The following is a 15,288-nucleotide window of genomic DNA, read 5'->3' as shown; positions in this document are numbered from 1 at the left end:
ACGCTGTGTTCTGAGTCTTCTGCCTCTGGACTCTGACATCCTATCCAGGACACCACAGAGGGTTCTTCTGGAAGGGGAGGAGCCACTGAGAAACTGCATCATGAGGGGGGGCTGGCGACTGGAGTCCCTTACAGCCAAGGGAAAGACATAGTAAATACCCTTGACTTCTTCCTGTAGGCGGAGCCTGCCGAGGAAGCCACTCCTGCTGTGGATGCTAACAGTGGGAGAGAGCTAGACCGAGTATACCTGGATCTCACACCTGTCAAGTCCTTCCTGCACAGTACCAGCGAGGTCCAGGTGCAGGCCTCTCTCCCAGCAGTACCACATCAGGACGATGTAGCTGAGACCCTCGCAGTAGACCCAAAGCCAGTCACCACACCAGAGGAGCCCCACACAGAGTCTCCAGGAGACCCGGAGGCTCAGCAGGTACAGACCATCCCGTCAACAGGTACCAGCCGCCTTGCCAAACCCTGCAGTCATAGAGTGTGTGTGACTTCTCTTGGCACAGAGGCAGCCAGAGGGTCAGGAGTCTTCAGAACCTGTGGAGCCCAACCTAAGAATCACCACGGTTAAGCTGCAGGCCGAGCAGCAAAGAATCTCCTTCCCGGCCAACTGCTCGGACACCGTGGCTGCCGCCCCCATCAGTGCCAGCCCACCTGTGAAGGACAAGCTGAGGGTGACCAGTGCAGGTATGTGGACTAGATTTAGGCTTAACACTTTAGACATGGTGAGTCAGCCTGATGCCCTATCTTTCCAACGAGAGGGTGGGTTCACAGAGGTGAGGGAACCTGCCCTGGACCACCCCAACAATGAAAGTGAGGACACATCCACCTCATCACTGTGGGGCTGGCATCCAGCATGGGTGTTCTGCCTCCACCTAGGTTCTAAATCTAGGGTAAGGGCTTAGGTCCAGCCCTCATCAATTCCCGCTGATACAAGCACTCTCTCTCTGATCTGTAGAGATCAAACTTGGGAAGAACCGGACGGAGGCGGAAGTGAAGCGGTACACGGAGGAGAAGGAGAGGCTGGAGAGGAGTAAGGAGGAGATCCGAGGGCACCTGGCTCAGCTCCGCAGAGAGAAGCGGGAACTCAAAGAGACCATGTTAAGATGCACAGGTAGGGGGCCTCTGGGTGGAGGGCCAGGGTAGAAGCTTGTCTCAATGCACATAGGCTTTGAGAGGGAATAAACCTGGATTTGTCATCTGCTTCCGGATCCCTTGGCCTGAGTCCCCTCACCCTTGGAAAGGACACTCTTCTTTGGGTCCTAAGGCTATCTCTGCCCGGATCCAAGGGACAGCAGGTAGTTAGGCTGTTCCCAGGTTGACGCTGAGCCCAGGTTTGAGATCTGGGTCAGCTGACTGATGTGCCAAGTCACCCCTATGCTAGCCACGCCTGCAGGGCGCTACTTAATCTCCAGGCTGTTGTCTTAAGTGCATAAAATCACTGACACTTGTAAAAAAGTCCGAGGCCTTCCAGTCTCAGATGGCTCATGGGAGGTTTCCTTCTGAGGCCTCTCAGAATTACTTGACCTGGATCTCACTTGATATGTAAATCACAGAGTTGCAACAGCAAGCACAACCAGCCTAACAGGTTTGGGGACAAATGCAACAGGTTCCTGGGAAGCTTTTGGCATGACAATTGAAGGAAGGCCTTTGGGACAGAGTCTCTCCACTTTTTAGTTGTCAGGACAGAGTCCATTTGTCCAGCAGTGAAACTATACAATGTGTGCAGGGCAGTGAGTTTTTAATATATATTCAGTTAGCAGTTTTGCTGGTGAATTTTCCATTCCTATGACAAAATACCATGACCAAGGCAACTTAGGAAAGAAAGGGTGTAATGTGGGGCTCATAGTTCTGGAGGGGTTGAGTCCATGACAGTCATGGTGAGGTTATGACAGCTGGCAGGCAGGCAGGCACTGGAGAGAGAGAAAGCTGAGAGCTCACATGCTGAGGACCACGAAGCACAGAGAGTACTAACCAGGAATGATACACTCTCTCCAGCAAGGCCACACCCTCTCCAGCAGGGCCACACCCTCTCCAGCAGGGCCACACCTCCTAATCCCTCCCAAACAGTTCCACCTACAGGAGACCAAGCAAACATACAAGCCAATGGGCGTCATTTTCATTCAAGAATACCACATAATAATTCGTTTCTTGAACCCAAAGAAACCTGCCTCTGCAGCAAGCTTGATCCTCTCTGCAGATAAGGGAGTCCTGGCCAAGCTGGAGCAGACACTGAAGAAAATAGAGGAGGAATGTCGGATGGAGGAGAGCAGGCGCGTGGACCTGGAGCTCAGCATCATGGAGGTGAAGGACAACCTGAAGAAGGCAGAGGCTGGGCCTGTGACCCTGGGCACCACTGTGGATACCACCCACCTGGACAACATGAGCCCTCGTGTGAGTGCTGGGCTCTGGGGCTCCTCTGAGCTCTACACAGGGCCTCCTGTTGCAGGTGAGGAGAGGTGGGTTTTATATATTAACCTTTGACCCAGTCCTTGCACTCCTTCTCAGCCACAGCCCAAAGCTGCCACCCCCAACCCCCTGCCAGACTCTACGCCAGTCAACTCTGCATCTGTGCTCAAGAACAGGCCTCTTTCTGTCATGGTCACAGGCAAAGGCACTGTCCTGCAGAAAGCCAAGGTAAGCAGCCACTCTTCAGCTGCAGATGGAGCTCTGTGGCTTTTGGTACTAGCTCTAAGTGGGAGGTGTGCTCTCAGCAGATCATCACCACGGCTCAGTCTTTACCAATGATTAACCAGGAAAGTCTTTATATTCACCAAGTGTTCTTCTCAATGAGCCTGAGGGCGTCTCCACCCATGACCTCCTTAATACTCAGGAGTAGATCCCAGGGACCCAAAAGGTTCCTACCATCAAACCAAAGAAGCCAGTGACAAAAGGCTCAATAAAGTAAAAACAGGGCCTGACCCCATGATGTAGCTTCTCTCCGAGGGCGAAAGGAGAAGCTTCCTTAATCTGTAACTCACTCAGGTGTACAGTGAGAAACCCACGTGGACTGTCGTGTTGGCTTTGACAAACTTTGTTCCTGTCCTGTGTAGATGCTGAAAAGGTCAGACACCCACACCCTCACCGATAGTGAACTATTAAATCCGTTTAATTGCATAATCCTCTAGTGCCTCACTCCTGGAGAAATCACTAGTCGATCACAGCATTCGGCTGTGCTCCTCCCGGGGCTGAGGCTAGCTACGATTGTAATTGCTTTGGAGCTCATAGTTTTTCTTACCTTTTCCTACATATATGAAGATAGATACAAAGAATAACTTTCTTTTGGGGGGTGGGGTGCTTTATGTCCGTACTTATAGGAATGGGAGAAGAAAGGAGCCAGTTAGGAAACAAGAACTGCCTAAAGACTCTTGTGTGATTGTGGACCTTGGTGACAATCCTGCTCCGGTCAAGTCTTCAATAAAACAGCAACTCTGAGGAAAGGTGAGTCTGTTTACAAGGAAAAGCAAGGAATGACGGGCTTGCTGCAAATGGAGCTTCGGTTAAGAGCCCTGTCTCCTCTTCAAGCCAAAGGGAACACAGTGGTGGCATCGGCAGCGGCGTTGGAGACAAAATCTACTGGCTGTCAGTGAGACAATGTACTTTCCCTTTTCTTTTTAAAGATTTCATCCATCACTCAACTGTTTTATCAAGATTTTTAGGTAGTGAGAAAATGGCCACATTGCTTTTGGTTACAAGAAAATCTAAATTTCTGACTCATCTTTTATCCTGTATTTGGCAATGTTAAGGTTTAAATCATGCGTTGCCCCCATGTTTGTCCTCGACACTGGGTGGGCTCAGTGTGGTCTTTGACGATCTTAAAGAACATTAGAACCTTGAAATCAGTAGCAGAGGGACATATTGGGAACCAAGCTAAGGCACTGACCCTGTAGGGGGCACTAAGGACTTTCTCCCAATCCAGGCAAACTTTTAATCAATGCTGTATTATATAAGGGGAACTTCCTGTGTTTACAGACCCTGTCCTGTGGCAAGGCTACTTTTAAGAAAAGAGTTTAAGTTAATTACCTCTTCATTACCATTTTAAAGATGTTTTAAATTTCTGGTCCCCTTGCAAGGAAAACAGCCGTAAATTAGAGTAGCCTGTCTTGTCTGTGAGATTGGCAGCCAGTGCTGTCTTTATATGCTGTCTCTCTGTGGACAGCATTAACACAAGTTGATACATTTCATCTGTTACCTGCCCCATTTCTGAGCGTTTGGAACCAGTTCTCTAGCACTGGTTTCTGAAGGCTAAATGTTTTTACACATATATTATTGTCTTTCTAATCCCAGGGCATTTATTTCCTGTATCATAAACACTTGGTGACCTTTATCAAGTGGTGAGTTTAGGCATTTTTTTTTTAAATAAAATGTTCACTGTATTTTGGGTTTCCCTTGTATTTCATGGAATGATATGGGGCAAAGGTCTCGATTATCTACACACTGAACTGCAAAATATACACTGTAAAAATGGCATAGCCACAGGAGGAGCCTAGCAAGAGACTTCCAGGCTCCTTAATCTGGTAACCTGAAAGGGAGTATTAATTGTATAATTCACAAGGTTCGCAAACAGGAAGCATCTACAGAAGCTGATTTCATGCAGACGGTTGAAAACCAGACCTTTGGAGGTTAAACAGCCTCCTAAGTAGTTCTTGGGGAAAAGAACCATACCAAGAAGCCTGCCTAGGCAAATGATTAAGGATATTCAGAACATAAATGTTTTAGTTTATGTTTAGAAATCAAGACCAAATCTGGACTCCTTGAACATGGTGCTGACAGCCCAGAGTAGAGTAGAATATAGTATAATGACAAGAAACCCGAAAGTACAGGCACAGACCAGAGTTTACAGGAAGGTCCTATGACTACAGCTGTTCAGCAGTTTGGGAAATTCTGGTGTTCCATGATGACATCAGCACTGCTCTGCTGTGACAATGTTACAATATGTAGCATTCACATCCCAGTGTAAATGTGAAGAAAAAAATGGGGGAGGAGAGGGGGAAAGCATACTGCAAACCTGGAATAGCGTCTCAGCCAGCCAGATTGGTGCACAGAACACAGACAGAGTTTACAGCACTGGCTGCACATAGATACACATTACCAGTGCTTCTCAGATGCTGTCCTGTAGCTCCCAAAGCTCTACAAATGGCTTCTTACAAAAACCCAGCTTCAAACAGCACAGGTGGGGGTGGGGGTGGGGATGATATTCTAGCGCTGCAGTTAAGCACCTAGTTTGTGAAAGATATTCCAAAGAATCCTCGTTGCCAGCAGATACAAACAGCCCTGATGGACGAACGACCAATCTGTCTTGAAACATTACCGATTGCGTGTGAGACACACATTAAGACAGAACAGCACAGTAAGCTTTGAAAGCAAAGCTACTGGGCACCTCCTCATCCCTCACTTACTGAGTTTGAGAAAATCTGCCCATCACTGCTACCACTAAGGGGAGGGCAGCCAATGAACTGCTACTCCCCCCTGAGTAAACTCTGAAAGCAAGCCCCTCTGGAAGCTGTTTGCTCAGCAACCAGACCAATCACACATGGCTGTTCGCACAATATGCTTCTCCCCGACACACAAACTGGTTAATTGGTCAAATGGCTGTCTGAGACCTTCCCAGGTCTCTCCCACACACAGATCTGCTCACCAGGAAAAGTCACAAATGACACGTAATCCCTTTTCAAACTAAACCCATAGGAACTGTCTTTTGGAAAATAGAGAAGCCCACCTTTTGCACCAATCACCAGATGGTGAGCTCTGACAGACATCTTTTTCAAAGCATTATCACCTTACACAAATCTGTCTAGCATCTGTGATGACCCTCAAGTAGGTCAATAGATCTCTCTGGCCTGCCTCTTATCCTCAGGAAAAAGTGACAGGCAGCTTACCTCAACAAGGTACAAAGAGATATAGGAAGTAAATACTGACACATTAGGCATTTCCAACATCACCATAGTGACTACAGCTGCTACTGTCCCAAGCAGTGTCCCCTGTGGCAGAGGCTTGTGGGTAAAATGGTTCTTAGAGCTGGAAGCAGACGCTCCAGGGCCCCCAGGAGATTTACTTGGCTGAGGACAGTGCCTTTCAGATTCCAAGATGCTTTGGAGCTTGCTGGGAGAGAGTTGGCTGTTGTCTTCCTGCAGGCTCTTGACGGAAGCTACGTGTCATGGGTGCATCTCCTCTCAAGATGCCTAGGAAAGAAAATGAATTCTGAGGGTATTTGAGTCTTTGCCTCAGCCTACTCAGATACTTCATGTCCTTTTTACTGGACAAGTCCATCCCCAAATGAAAGGTAGCAGGTCACAGGGTCCCATCCACCTACCCAACCTCCTCCTTGGCCACTGGAAGCCAGTGCGTACAAAGGGCTGAAAAGCCGTAACTCGAGTTGTCTTGATTTCTGCCTGATCTAAGGCCCCAGTCTGTTACTTGTGTCTCCTTACAGCTACTTTCCTCCCAAAGGCCCATTTTCTCACTCCTCTCCAGCAGGCGGTTCTGCTCACCGTCACCAGAGATATTCAAGAAAGAATGGCAGCTGACTGCCACAATGTGTCTACCCACCTACATGTCTCTGGCCCCACATCCTGTGACACTGTCCCCTGTGCTCTGGATCTTTCCATGTTATGTTGCTACCCAAGGCCCACCTCCCGCTGTCATGGTTGTTCCAATGCACTTGTCTGCTAGTGTAACATTCTCGTAGTATGAACAGTAACAGTGTTACAATAGTAACATTCTAATGCACTATACTGTTGCACTGCTCACTCTGTCTCCTCCCCAAAATGGAAGCTTCACAAGGACAGATTTTCTCCCTTATCCATCAGCCCGGATCATATCTCCTACTCTAAAACAAACAAAACAAAACAAAACAAAAAAATGCCTGAGAAATGTAAGACCCTTCCAAGTGTTTCATAGGGGAATAAATAAATGATTAAATGACTCAACCTGCCTCCTGCTGAGTCTGTAGAACTTGGCAAGATGAAGGAGACCACCCCCATCCATGCTTGAACAGTAGGGATCCACTCACGGTTCTCACAGTGCGGGCCTTCCCAGCCGCCCCGGCACTCGCATCGGTAACTGCCATTCTTCAGGACGCAGGTGCCTTCATTCATGCATGGACTAGGCTTGCAGAGGTTGACTGGCCGCTTAGCTTCTGCAGAGGAGAATGAGCCCAGGCCTGTGTTAAATCCAAAGGCCCCTGTTCTAACCAAGATCAGCTCACTCATACTCTGTGGGGCTGGGTTAACAGCTCAGTGTCTCCCACAGCCCCGCAGCAACAGCTTAGCTCATGACCGGTAACACTGGAGAAGTTTGTGGGATTGTAGGGTTTAGCACATAAGCTCACACATGCAAGTGGGGACAAGGGAGCTGTCTTCCTCATAGTAACACATGTGAATGCTCAGGCAAAGGTCCTGTCTCAAGACAGCCCTAATGGACGAGTATTTATTCCCCCTTACCTCTACATATCCACTCGATGAGCATGTCCTGATGGTACCGCAGGTCTGTGTAAGCTGCCACATGGATCAGGGAGTCCCGTGGACCAGCAAGTCTCCGCACTGCCTCCCTGAGGACAGCTCCCACGCTCATAACCAAGACTGAGATGTCATTGTCTCTCAGCTTCTGGGCAGGGACAGCTGCATCTTCTGCCCCACTCCCGCCTGTGAGCATGACCACGGCCTTGGGGACACCGGGGCGGGCACCCCTCTGGACAGTCATCACCTTGTCCTCAATGTGCAGCAAGGCTGTGCCAGCAGAGCCCACACCCCCTAGGTAGGGAGCCTGGCTCATGGCCCGCAACACGGCAGCGCGGGTGGGATGGGTGTCTAGTCCGAAGGCAGTCTGCACCTGGCTGCCATATACCACCAGGCCAACCTGTGTCACATCAGGATTCACATCAAACCGGAGGGTGCATTTCCTGATGAAGCTCTGCATCTGAGCAAAGTTCTCACGTCCCACAGAGGCGGAAGCGTCCAACAGGAAGACCAGGTCCAGTGACTGCGCCTGGCAATCTGGAGGAGAAGCAGAATAGGTCCCTTGTCTAGATCTGGCTGTTCTGGGCTAGGCAGAGTCCAGGCCAGCCAGTGTGCTGACTGCCCATGTAGCATCTACTCTCCTCAAACCACAGCTCACCCTTCCCCTAGAATAGAGATGTGAATACAAATGGCTGCCCTGATGTCAATACCAGCCTCCTGCTGAGAATGGCCACTAGGGGTGGCCATGCTGTAGTCCCCATTGATGGGAATGTAGTTTTTAAGCTTGAAACTGTATAAATTCTAACAAGTACCAGTGGAGGAACTACTTGACGTCTGCCTCCTTCTCCCCCCCCCCCTTTTTTTTCCTTGCTGGCTTAGAAATGGTGACCTTGGGCCTTAGCACTGAAGCCACCTGCTGGCTCACCTTTGATTTTCGAAAGAAGCATCCAGCATATGGGATTTTGGAGGCCCTGATGGCAGCAGGTGCAGTTGTACTTTCACCTGTCTCCTTATGCCCGCAGTGCCTGCCCACTGTGCACAGGACACTGCTATTATATTAAATAGGCAGATACCCGCCATCTGTGGAGTGATGATTTATTACGTATGGATAGGAAATGAACACAAATGTGGGACAGAGTCAGCACCACCATGGGAAAGCAGGGAAAGAAGGGACTAGAGGGACACACGCACACAGGACAGACATGCACACACACCACATACACAGATGCCCCACATACACACATAGAGACACACACATACACACACACACATACACCACATACACAGATGCACTACATACACATACAGAGACACACACACACTACACATAGAGAGACACCCCCCAACAAACACATACACACACACCACAGATACACAGACACAAGCATACACACCCATGCCACATATACATATATCCCATATACACACATACACACACATACCACACACACGGATACACACACCCCCACATAGCAAAACAAGATGTGACTGGGAAGGTGCTCAGGGGAATCCCTGGGGAGGCAATACTTCTGCTAGCTCTGGAGGAGCAGGGAGCTGGCACTGATGGGCAGGCAAAGTGCCTCTAAGCAGGGAGGCATCTTCCTCAGTCTTCCAGTGTGTGGGAGCTGCAGAGACAGCAGCAGCCAGGCAGGAAGTTCTCAGAAGCTGGTGGAAGGGGCTCGGGTTTCTTTCAGCCACACAGAGCCACTGGGATGCTTTAAATATGGAGTCAAAGGGTCTGGTGGTCTGATAATGTTAGCTTTTAAAAACCACACTGGTCACAAGGAAAATAGAGAGCTTGCCACAACCCACGAGGAGGCAGGCCTGCTAACTGTCCTGTGAGGGCCATTTCTGGTTTTGGGGACAAGATGGTATCAGCTAAAAGCTAAGAAAATCTGAGCAAAGGTAGACTGTACTAAGTAATAATGTATCCATTTTGGTTTGTTAAATGCAACAATGGCCTGTTCTAATGGTCGGATACAGGAACCCTCTGCAATAGGCACCTCATATATATATCTGCAACTATACAAACAAAATCAAAATCATTTGCCATAGGAGACTAGAGGACAGGATACAAGGGGCATGACAATCCTCACCACCATTACAGAAGGGGGATTCTCACCTCTGGGGACAGTAACACGGTCTGGGATGCTAAGTCCCATGTGAGGTTTCTTCCACTCAGCTACCCAGGGAAGCACCGAAATGCCTATTATGGCTGCGTTCCAGCTCTGACATTTCAGGGACTAGCCCAGCCCCTGCATGGCCCTGCTTACTTCCAGGACTACCATTTTCCCACTGACTGCTGCTCACAAGATCAGCCTCACAAGATCAAGGGGAAGGAAACAGAATGAGAGAAAGGTGTTACAGCACATGCCAGGTAGACAGAGTAGGTATCATCTTACATGTTCGCTTTGGTTGTGATCAAGTGTGCAACGACAAGTGTGTGCACATGTGTACACATGTGTGTTCCAAGAAGAGACTTCTCTTTAATGAGTTACCATCAAAGAGGCCAGAAAACTGCTGTTTTCCAGCAGGCTTGATAAGATTCAGAACTCCTTAAGACTAATAACAATGATCAAGTGTAATTAGTAACGATATCTATAATCAGGCACATGCTTGGACATGCTGAGCATGCAAAGTCTTGTCTTATCCGGTCCTCACAAGAAGTCCTCACAGAGTTCTACACTCAGGCCCTCATTCTAGTACCCAGCACAGGCACTGGAGAAAAGAATGGCTGGTGGTGCCAAAAAAGACAGACAGACAGACAGACCCTCTGCTGATAGGCCAGCTCTAGGTTAGGCTGCACAGTTTTACCTGGCCGTGGCTGGCTGCATAGCCTCCTCTGCAGCTCTGGGATTTGGCTGGACAGGTCCTGAGGGTCTGTGTGAACCATCACATGCTTCCGGCTACCTGTGATCTTCTCCAGCTCTGCCTGCACGACCTCACTGCCCATGCCCAGGAGGAGTAGCTCCCGGGACCTTGCGTAATCTGCTGGTCCAGCCACGTCATCCTGGGAGTGCGATTCAGTGAGCAGAACCACTACTCTGCGTGGTCTGTCCTGGCCAGTCCTGCTGACACTCCCAAAGCCGTGCTCTGCCACCTGTAGCAAGGCACTCCCTGTCAGAGTTGGGCCACCACTGAAGGGAACGCTATCAAGGTTCCTGACCAGGTCTGGCACATGCTGGTACTCTCCGACAGGCACTGCCACCATCAGATCCCTGCTATAACTGGCTATCCCAACACGGGCTCGAGAGTCCTCACTCAGCACGGCCTGCACGAAGCGCTTCACAAAGGCCTTGGCCCGCTGGAAGCCTTCCAGTGTGGTGCCTGCAGAACTGTCCAGCAGGAAGAGGACATCAATCCTGCATTCCAGGCTCAGCTTCGGGGCTGTTGGAATCACAGTAATACACACTGTCACTTAGGGCCGCTGTGGTGTGCAGACCAAACCCTGTCTAGATGCCTTTATACCACTTCAAGCACAAATAAACCTCCCAGGTAGCTGCTGGAGCAGAGGGACTCATGCCCCTGAGTGCCCAGTGCTTGCTAGAGACTCAGATACAGAATGCTTCCTGCCACCTCTGCTAAGGGACACAGTCCAAGTGCTTTTTATAAAGCAGAATGAGTTTATTTTCCAACTTTATTTCCCACTGTATTTAGGGCCCTTGAGTCCTGAGATGTCTGTCAGCTTTTAAGATTATGGAAACACAGTCCCATGTTTCTTTTAGAAGCTTCCCTGTTTCGCTTTTTTAGATGTGCAGCTATAATCCCGGGCTGATTTTGAGTAGGTTTGATGTATAAGATTTTACTTTCCCTATACGGATTGCCGATGGAGGCACCAGCACTCTTGTGTAAGTCACTTAACAAGTGCGCTGAGCACTGTGCTAAGCACTGTACATAATCTTATTTACAACTCCCCCATGAGCTGAGACTTATAGGATCTTCACTACACGGCTTTGAAATCAAAAGAAGTTAGGCCTTCCTGCTCCTCTTTTTCTAGAAGAGAAGAAACAAGCTGCAGATACGCTCAGACCTTAGGCCGCGATCGGACAGCTCTGCCCGGTGCCACCATTTGGATTAATCACTGAGTGCCTGAGGCTGCACCATATGACAGACCAGTGGACAATGGGGAAAGAAGGTGGGTTGAAGTTCTACCAGTTGCTTTCTACTCAGCAGGCAGCAGGGGACAACAAGAAGGGTGAACCCAAGTCTCGCCTGCTCCTAGTGAGTCAGTCTTGGGAATCCCAGGTATACATACCACAGTTGACTTCCCCTCCGAATGCCAGTGGGCAGAGACAGTGGTACTTATCCATGCCTTCTGGAATGCATGTGCCTCCATTTTGGCAGGGCTGGGAGTCACAGGGGCCTACCAGAGAGATACCCATTAAAACCAAGATGACAGGCAGAGAGTACAGAGTACTGACTGAAGGTTGGCCCTGACTTTCTAGATGGCTCGCACCATCTGGTAGGAGAACAGTCAAGCTCTTACAGCTAAGAAAGAAATGAACACCTAGAGGAGGGACTCGGTGCAGTTGGAAGACCTTGGCAAGGTCCGTGTCAATTGGGTCAAGGATGGGTCCCTGTTGCTGTGCTCCCGCTGTGGTATCAGGATACTGGCCATCATTATCCAAGGCTTCTGTGAAGGCCCAGAGGGGCCCAGGGTTGTCATAATGACTAACGTGTGTTTTACATGAAGGTACTAAGGATGATGATCTCCACAGCAACATGGTGGCACGGCTGTGAGCTGAAGGGCCCCTTTCTTTGTTCAAGAATGACCTAGGGTTGCCTAAGGGTCCTGCTTCGTGGCACAGAGAACCATGAACTTGTGGCAGTCAGGCAGCCCAGTGATGAAGGTAGCCACCTCTGCCTCTGTGGGCATCTTAATTCGCCTTCCCGAGTTTCAGTCTCCTCATACTTCTCCCACAAAATAAAGGAATCCACGGGACGCCCTGGTGTGAAGCACACACTCTGGAGAGACGCTAAGACGATTGCTTTTGAGTGCGCGGTGCATACTGTGGGCGACGCCTCCTCAAGGCGGGTGTGAAACACAGGAAAGCCAGCATGCGCCAAAGCCAGGCCATTCTAAAGTGTCTGATCGGTGGTATCCTGTAGCCAAGAATCACTCAAGTTTCCTTCTCCCTATCAATTATTAAAATGAAGTTTAAACCCCCCACGGCCTTCCTCCCAAAGTCACAGAGCACACAAAGGATCTTTGTGCACTAGTGCGAGCTTCAGGAGCAGCTAGCTGAGCTAGGTGTCACCATGGAGACCGGCAAGCATCTCTTCAAAACACTAGCATATTACTGTTTACTAGTCCCATCACTGTGATTTAAGGATCGACTGATCAGCAGTAGACACTAGCAGCTAGAGCATCATGGGGAACTCTCAGAGGCTCAGGAACTACAGAGGCCTCTGATTGAATATCTGCCATGGGGACGAGGTCCATATTAACCATTGTACTGGCTGGTTTTGTGTGTCAACTTGACACAAGCTGAAGTTATCATAGAGAAAGGAGCCTCAGTTGAGGAAATGTCTCCATGAGATCCAGCTGTAAGGCATTTTCTCAAGTGATCAAGGGGGAGGGCCCATTGTGGGTGGTGCCATCTTTGGGCTGGTAGTCTCGGGTTCTATAAGAAAGCAGGGTGAGCAAGTCATGAGGAACGAGCCAGTAAGTAACATCCCTCCATGGCCTCTGCATCCGCTCCTGCTTCCTGATCTGCTTGAGTTCCAGTCCTGACTTCCTTTGGTGATGAACAGCAATGTGGAAAGTGTAAGCTGAATAAACCCTCTCCTCCCCAACTTGATTCTTGGTCATAATGTTTGTGCAGGAATAAAAACCCTAAGACAGCCACAAAGCAAGGTCCTATTTTATCCTCATAGCCACCCTCAGAATGGAGACCGGAAGCAGGAGCTCCATGAGCGGAAGTCTCACTGAGGTCAGGTGACTGGTCTGGGCAAAGCAGAGACTCAAGCTCAGGTCTTAGGGTCCATGAATAGCCATGGCCTCCGAGTCAGTTTCTCTTTCATATCAGGGGCAAGTAACATGGGGGCTTCAGCACTTGGAAAGGATATGTCAAAGGGTTTGCCTGATCCGGTCTCAGAACACTCACTCCCTGCCTAGAAATGTTCCTTCCCTCACTGAGGGTAGCAAACTAACAAAAACACAAACACCACACAGGAGTGGTTTGTGCTTGCAGGACAGTGTAGGGTGGTACTGGGGGTGGGGGGCTCTGAGGGCACCCGGGGACCCTGGTGAATGGTGCTTAATGGTGTGGCTAACTCTTCCTGCTTGGGACTCTATAGTGATGAAGCACATTGGGGAGTAATGGCTAGGGGGTTCTTAGTAGGATCCCACGGACGAGCCCTTCTATGGTGGGGAAGTGGGAGAGAGAAACTGTAGACCTCAGGCAAATGTAAATCCACTTGACAGAGGTAGGAAACCCTCAGGCATCTATCTCCCCAGGTTTGATATTAGACATTAGGCCATCTGTGAAGTTGTTCCTCCGTGTGTTTCTCACCAATGAAAAGCACACTGGCTAATGGGGAAATTCCAAAGCCACCAGTCCATCCACAGCAAAGCTATGCCATTGAGCAGATGAAGGGAAAGCGTAACAGGAACACACTCCTTGGCCAAACGCCCACCCCTCTTGCCCTGGGACTCAGCCCAACCCCACTTCTGCTCAGGACTGTCAGGGTCCTTTTACAAACTAGCCTCAGAGAGAGCTTATGAGTCCAAGAGGCAAACCATACCTGGGCAGATGGTTCTGTAGCAGTTGGCAGGGTGTGTCCGAAACACTCTCTTCCAGCTACAAGTCAGGAAATGCAGTGGTAAAGTAAGTGAAGGTTTCAGAGAGCACATCACTAAAGGTTCCTTCCTGCTTCAGGCTATCCTGACTCTTATTTGTAGATGAAGTAGGGGAAGTTTCAAGTGAACCAGAGCCCTTCCCTTCCCTACTAATAGCTAGAAATGTAGCCAGGTGTGATGGTACACACTTTGGTCCCAGAACACAGGAGGCAGAAGCAGGCAGATCTCTGAAGTTCAAGGCCAGCCTGGTCTACAAAGCGAGTTCCAGGATAGCCAGGGCTACATGGAAAAATCCTGTCTTGAAAAACAAGTAGCAAAGATGTTAGAAATGAATGTGTGCAAAATTTCCATCTGGGAACAGATTTGTCATTGCTGCCATCCTTACAGTGCAGGGAGGGGTATTCTGGGAATAGCTCTGGGTCTGGACTCAGCTATGCAACCAGGTATCTCCATCCCTGGTCTTCAGTGTCCTGTTTGTATCAGAATGCTCTGTCGCTCTCTGTATTTTGTGGAGCTTGGATGATGGGGAAAACGGCTTGAATAACCATGGTGCCCGGCTACCTCCAGCATCCCAGCCCTGTCCCTTCACCCCGATGCTGCTTCTGCCTGTTCTGGACCAGTGTCCTCAAAAAACCCCAAAGCTCAAAAAGGATTTGAAAACCACCATACTTGATAGTTTCTCGAGTCCTCTCGGACACTAGCATTCTGCAGGTGACACAAAAGTCACCATTCTTGGAATAGCCATGTACCAGGTGTCTCCCTCCATACCGCAGCCAAAGCAGCATAGGCTTGGGATCCGAGCACTTGCCATCTGACCCCAAAGCTGTGCCATCACTGCCCCTCCCCAGTCCTGAGTGCTCTGCTGTGGCAGAAAAAAATTCCTCACTGCTGGATGGAAAGATCCATCCCTAGCCTCTTCTTCCATCTCCCATTTTTCTGTTACAAACTGTCCAGCCATGTCCAGCACCCGAACCCAAAGTACTAATCTCCCTGCAGCTTTAGAGCACTCAGAATCATGAGGACTCAG

At 49.5% G+C, this 15,288-nt stretch overlaps 2 protein-coding genes across 4 annotated transcripts in view; one reads left to right on the top strand and one right to left on the bottom strand.

The window, feature by feature from the left end:
* Afap1l2 (actin filament associated protein 1 like 2) overlaps positions 1 to 4,378 on the top strand; it is a 95,754-nt gene extending 91,376 nt beyond the window's left edge. For all 3 annotated transcript variants that reach the window (XM_028774056.1, XM_028774061.1, XM_028774048.1), the window contains exons 14-19: positions 178 to 426; positions 509 to 689; positions 961 to 1,116; positions 2,203 to 2,396; positions 2,511 to 2,639; positions 3,320 to 4,378. In XM_028774056.1, the coding sequence (XP_028629889.1) occupies positions 178 to 426; positions 509 to 689; positions 961 to 1,116; positions 2,203 to 2,396; positions 2,511 to 2,639; positions 3,320 to 3,346 (936 nt within the window). In that variant the 3' untranslated portion in view covers positions 3,347 to 4,378. The remainder of the gene's footprint in view (positions 1 to 177; positions 427 to 508; positions 690 to 960; positions 1,117 to 2,202; positions 2,397 to 2,510; positions 2,640 to 3,319) is intronic.
* A 1,624-nt stretch (positions 4,379 to 6,002) lies between these two features.
* Vwa2 (von Willebrand factor A domain containing 2) overlaps positions 6,003 to 15,288 on the bottom strand; it is a 35,313-nt gene continuing 26,027 nt past the window's right edge. Inside the window, exons 8-13 of the mRNA XM_028775741.1 lie at positions 14,207 to 14,262; positions 11,715 to 11,822; positions 10,274 to 10,846; positions 7,445 to 7,996; positions 7,015 to 7,140; positions 6,003 to 6,184 (exon numbers count right to left, since the gene is read on the bottom strand). Coding sequence (XP_028631574.1) covers positions 6,078 to 6,184; positions 7,015 to 7,140; positions 7,445 to 7,996; positions 10,274 to 10,846; positions 11,715 to 11,822; positions 14,207 to 14,262 — 1,522 coding nt within the window. The 3' untranslated portion in view covers positions 6,003 to 6,077. The remainder of the gene's footprint in view (positions 6,185 to 7,014; positions 7,141 to 7,444; positions 7,997 to 10,273; positions 10,847 to 11,714; positions 11,823 to 14,206; positions 14,263 to 15,288) is intronic.

Source organism: Grammomys surdaster, unplaced genomic scaffold (genome assembly GCF_004785775.1).
Source record: "Grammomys surdaster isolate TR1022 unplaced genomic scaffold, NIH_TR_1.0 66, whole genome shotgun sequence".
Classification (NCBI taxonomy): Eukaryota; Metazoa; Chordata; class Mammalia; order Rodentia; family Muridae; genus Grammomys; species Grammomys surdaster.
Note: the sequence above shows the minus strand (reverse complement) of the source record. Positions and strands in the feature narration are given on the sequence as shown.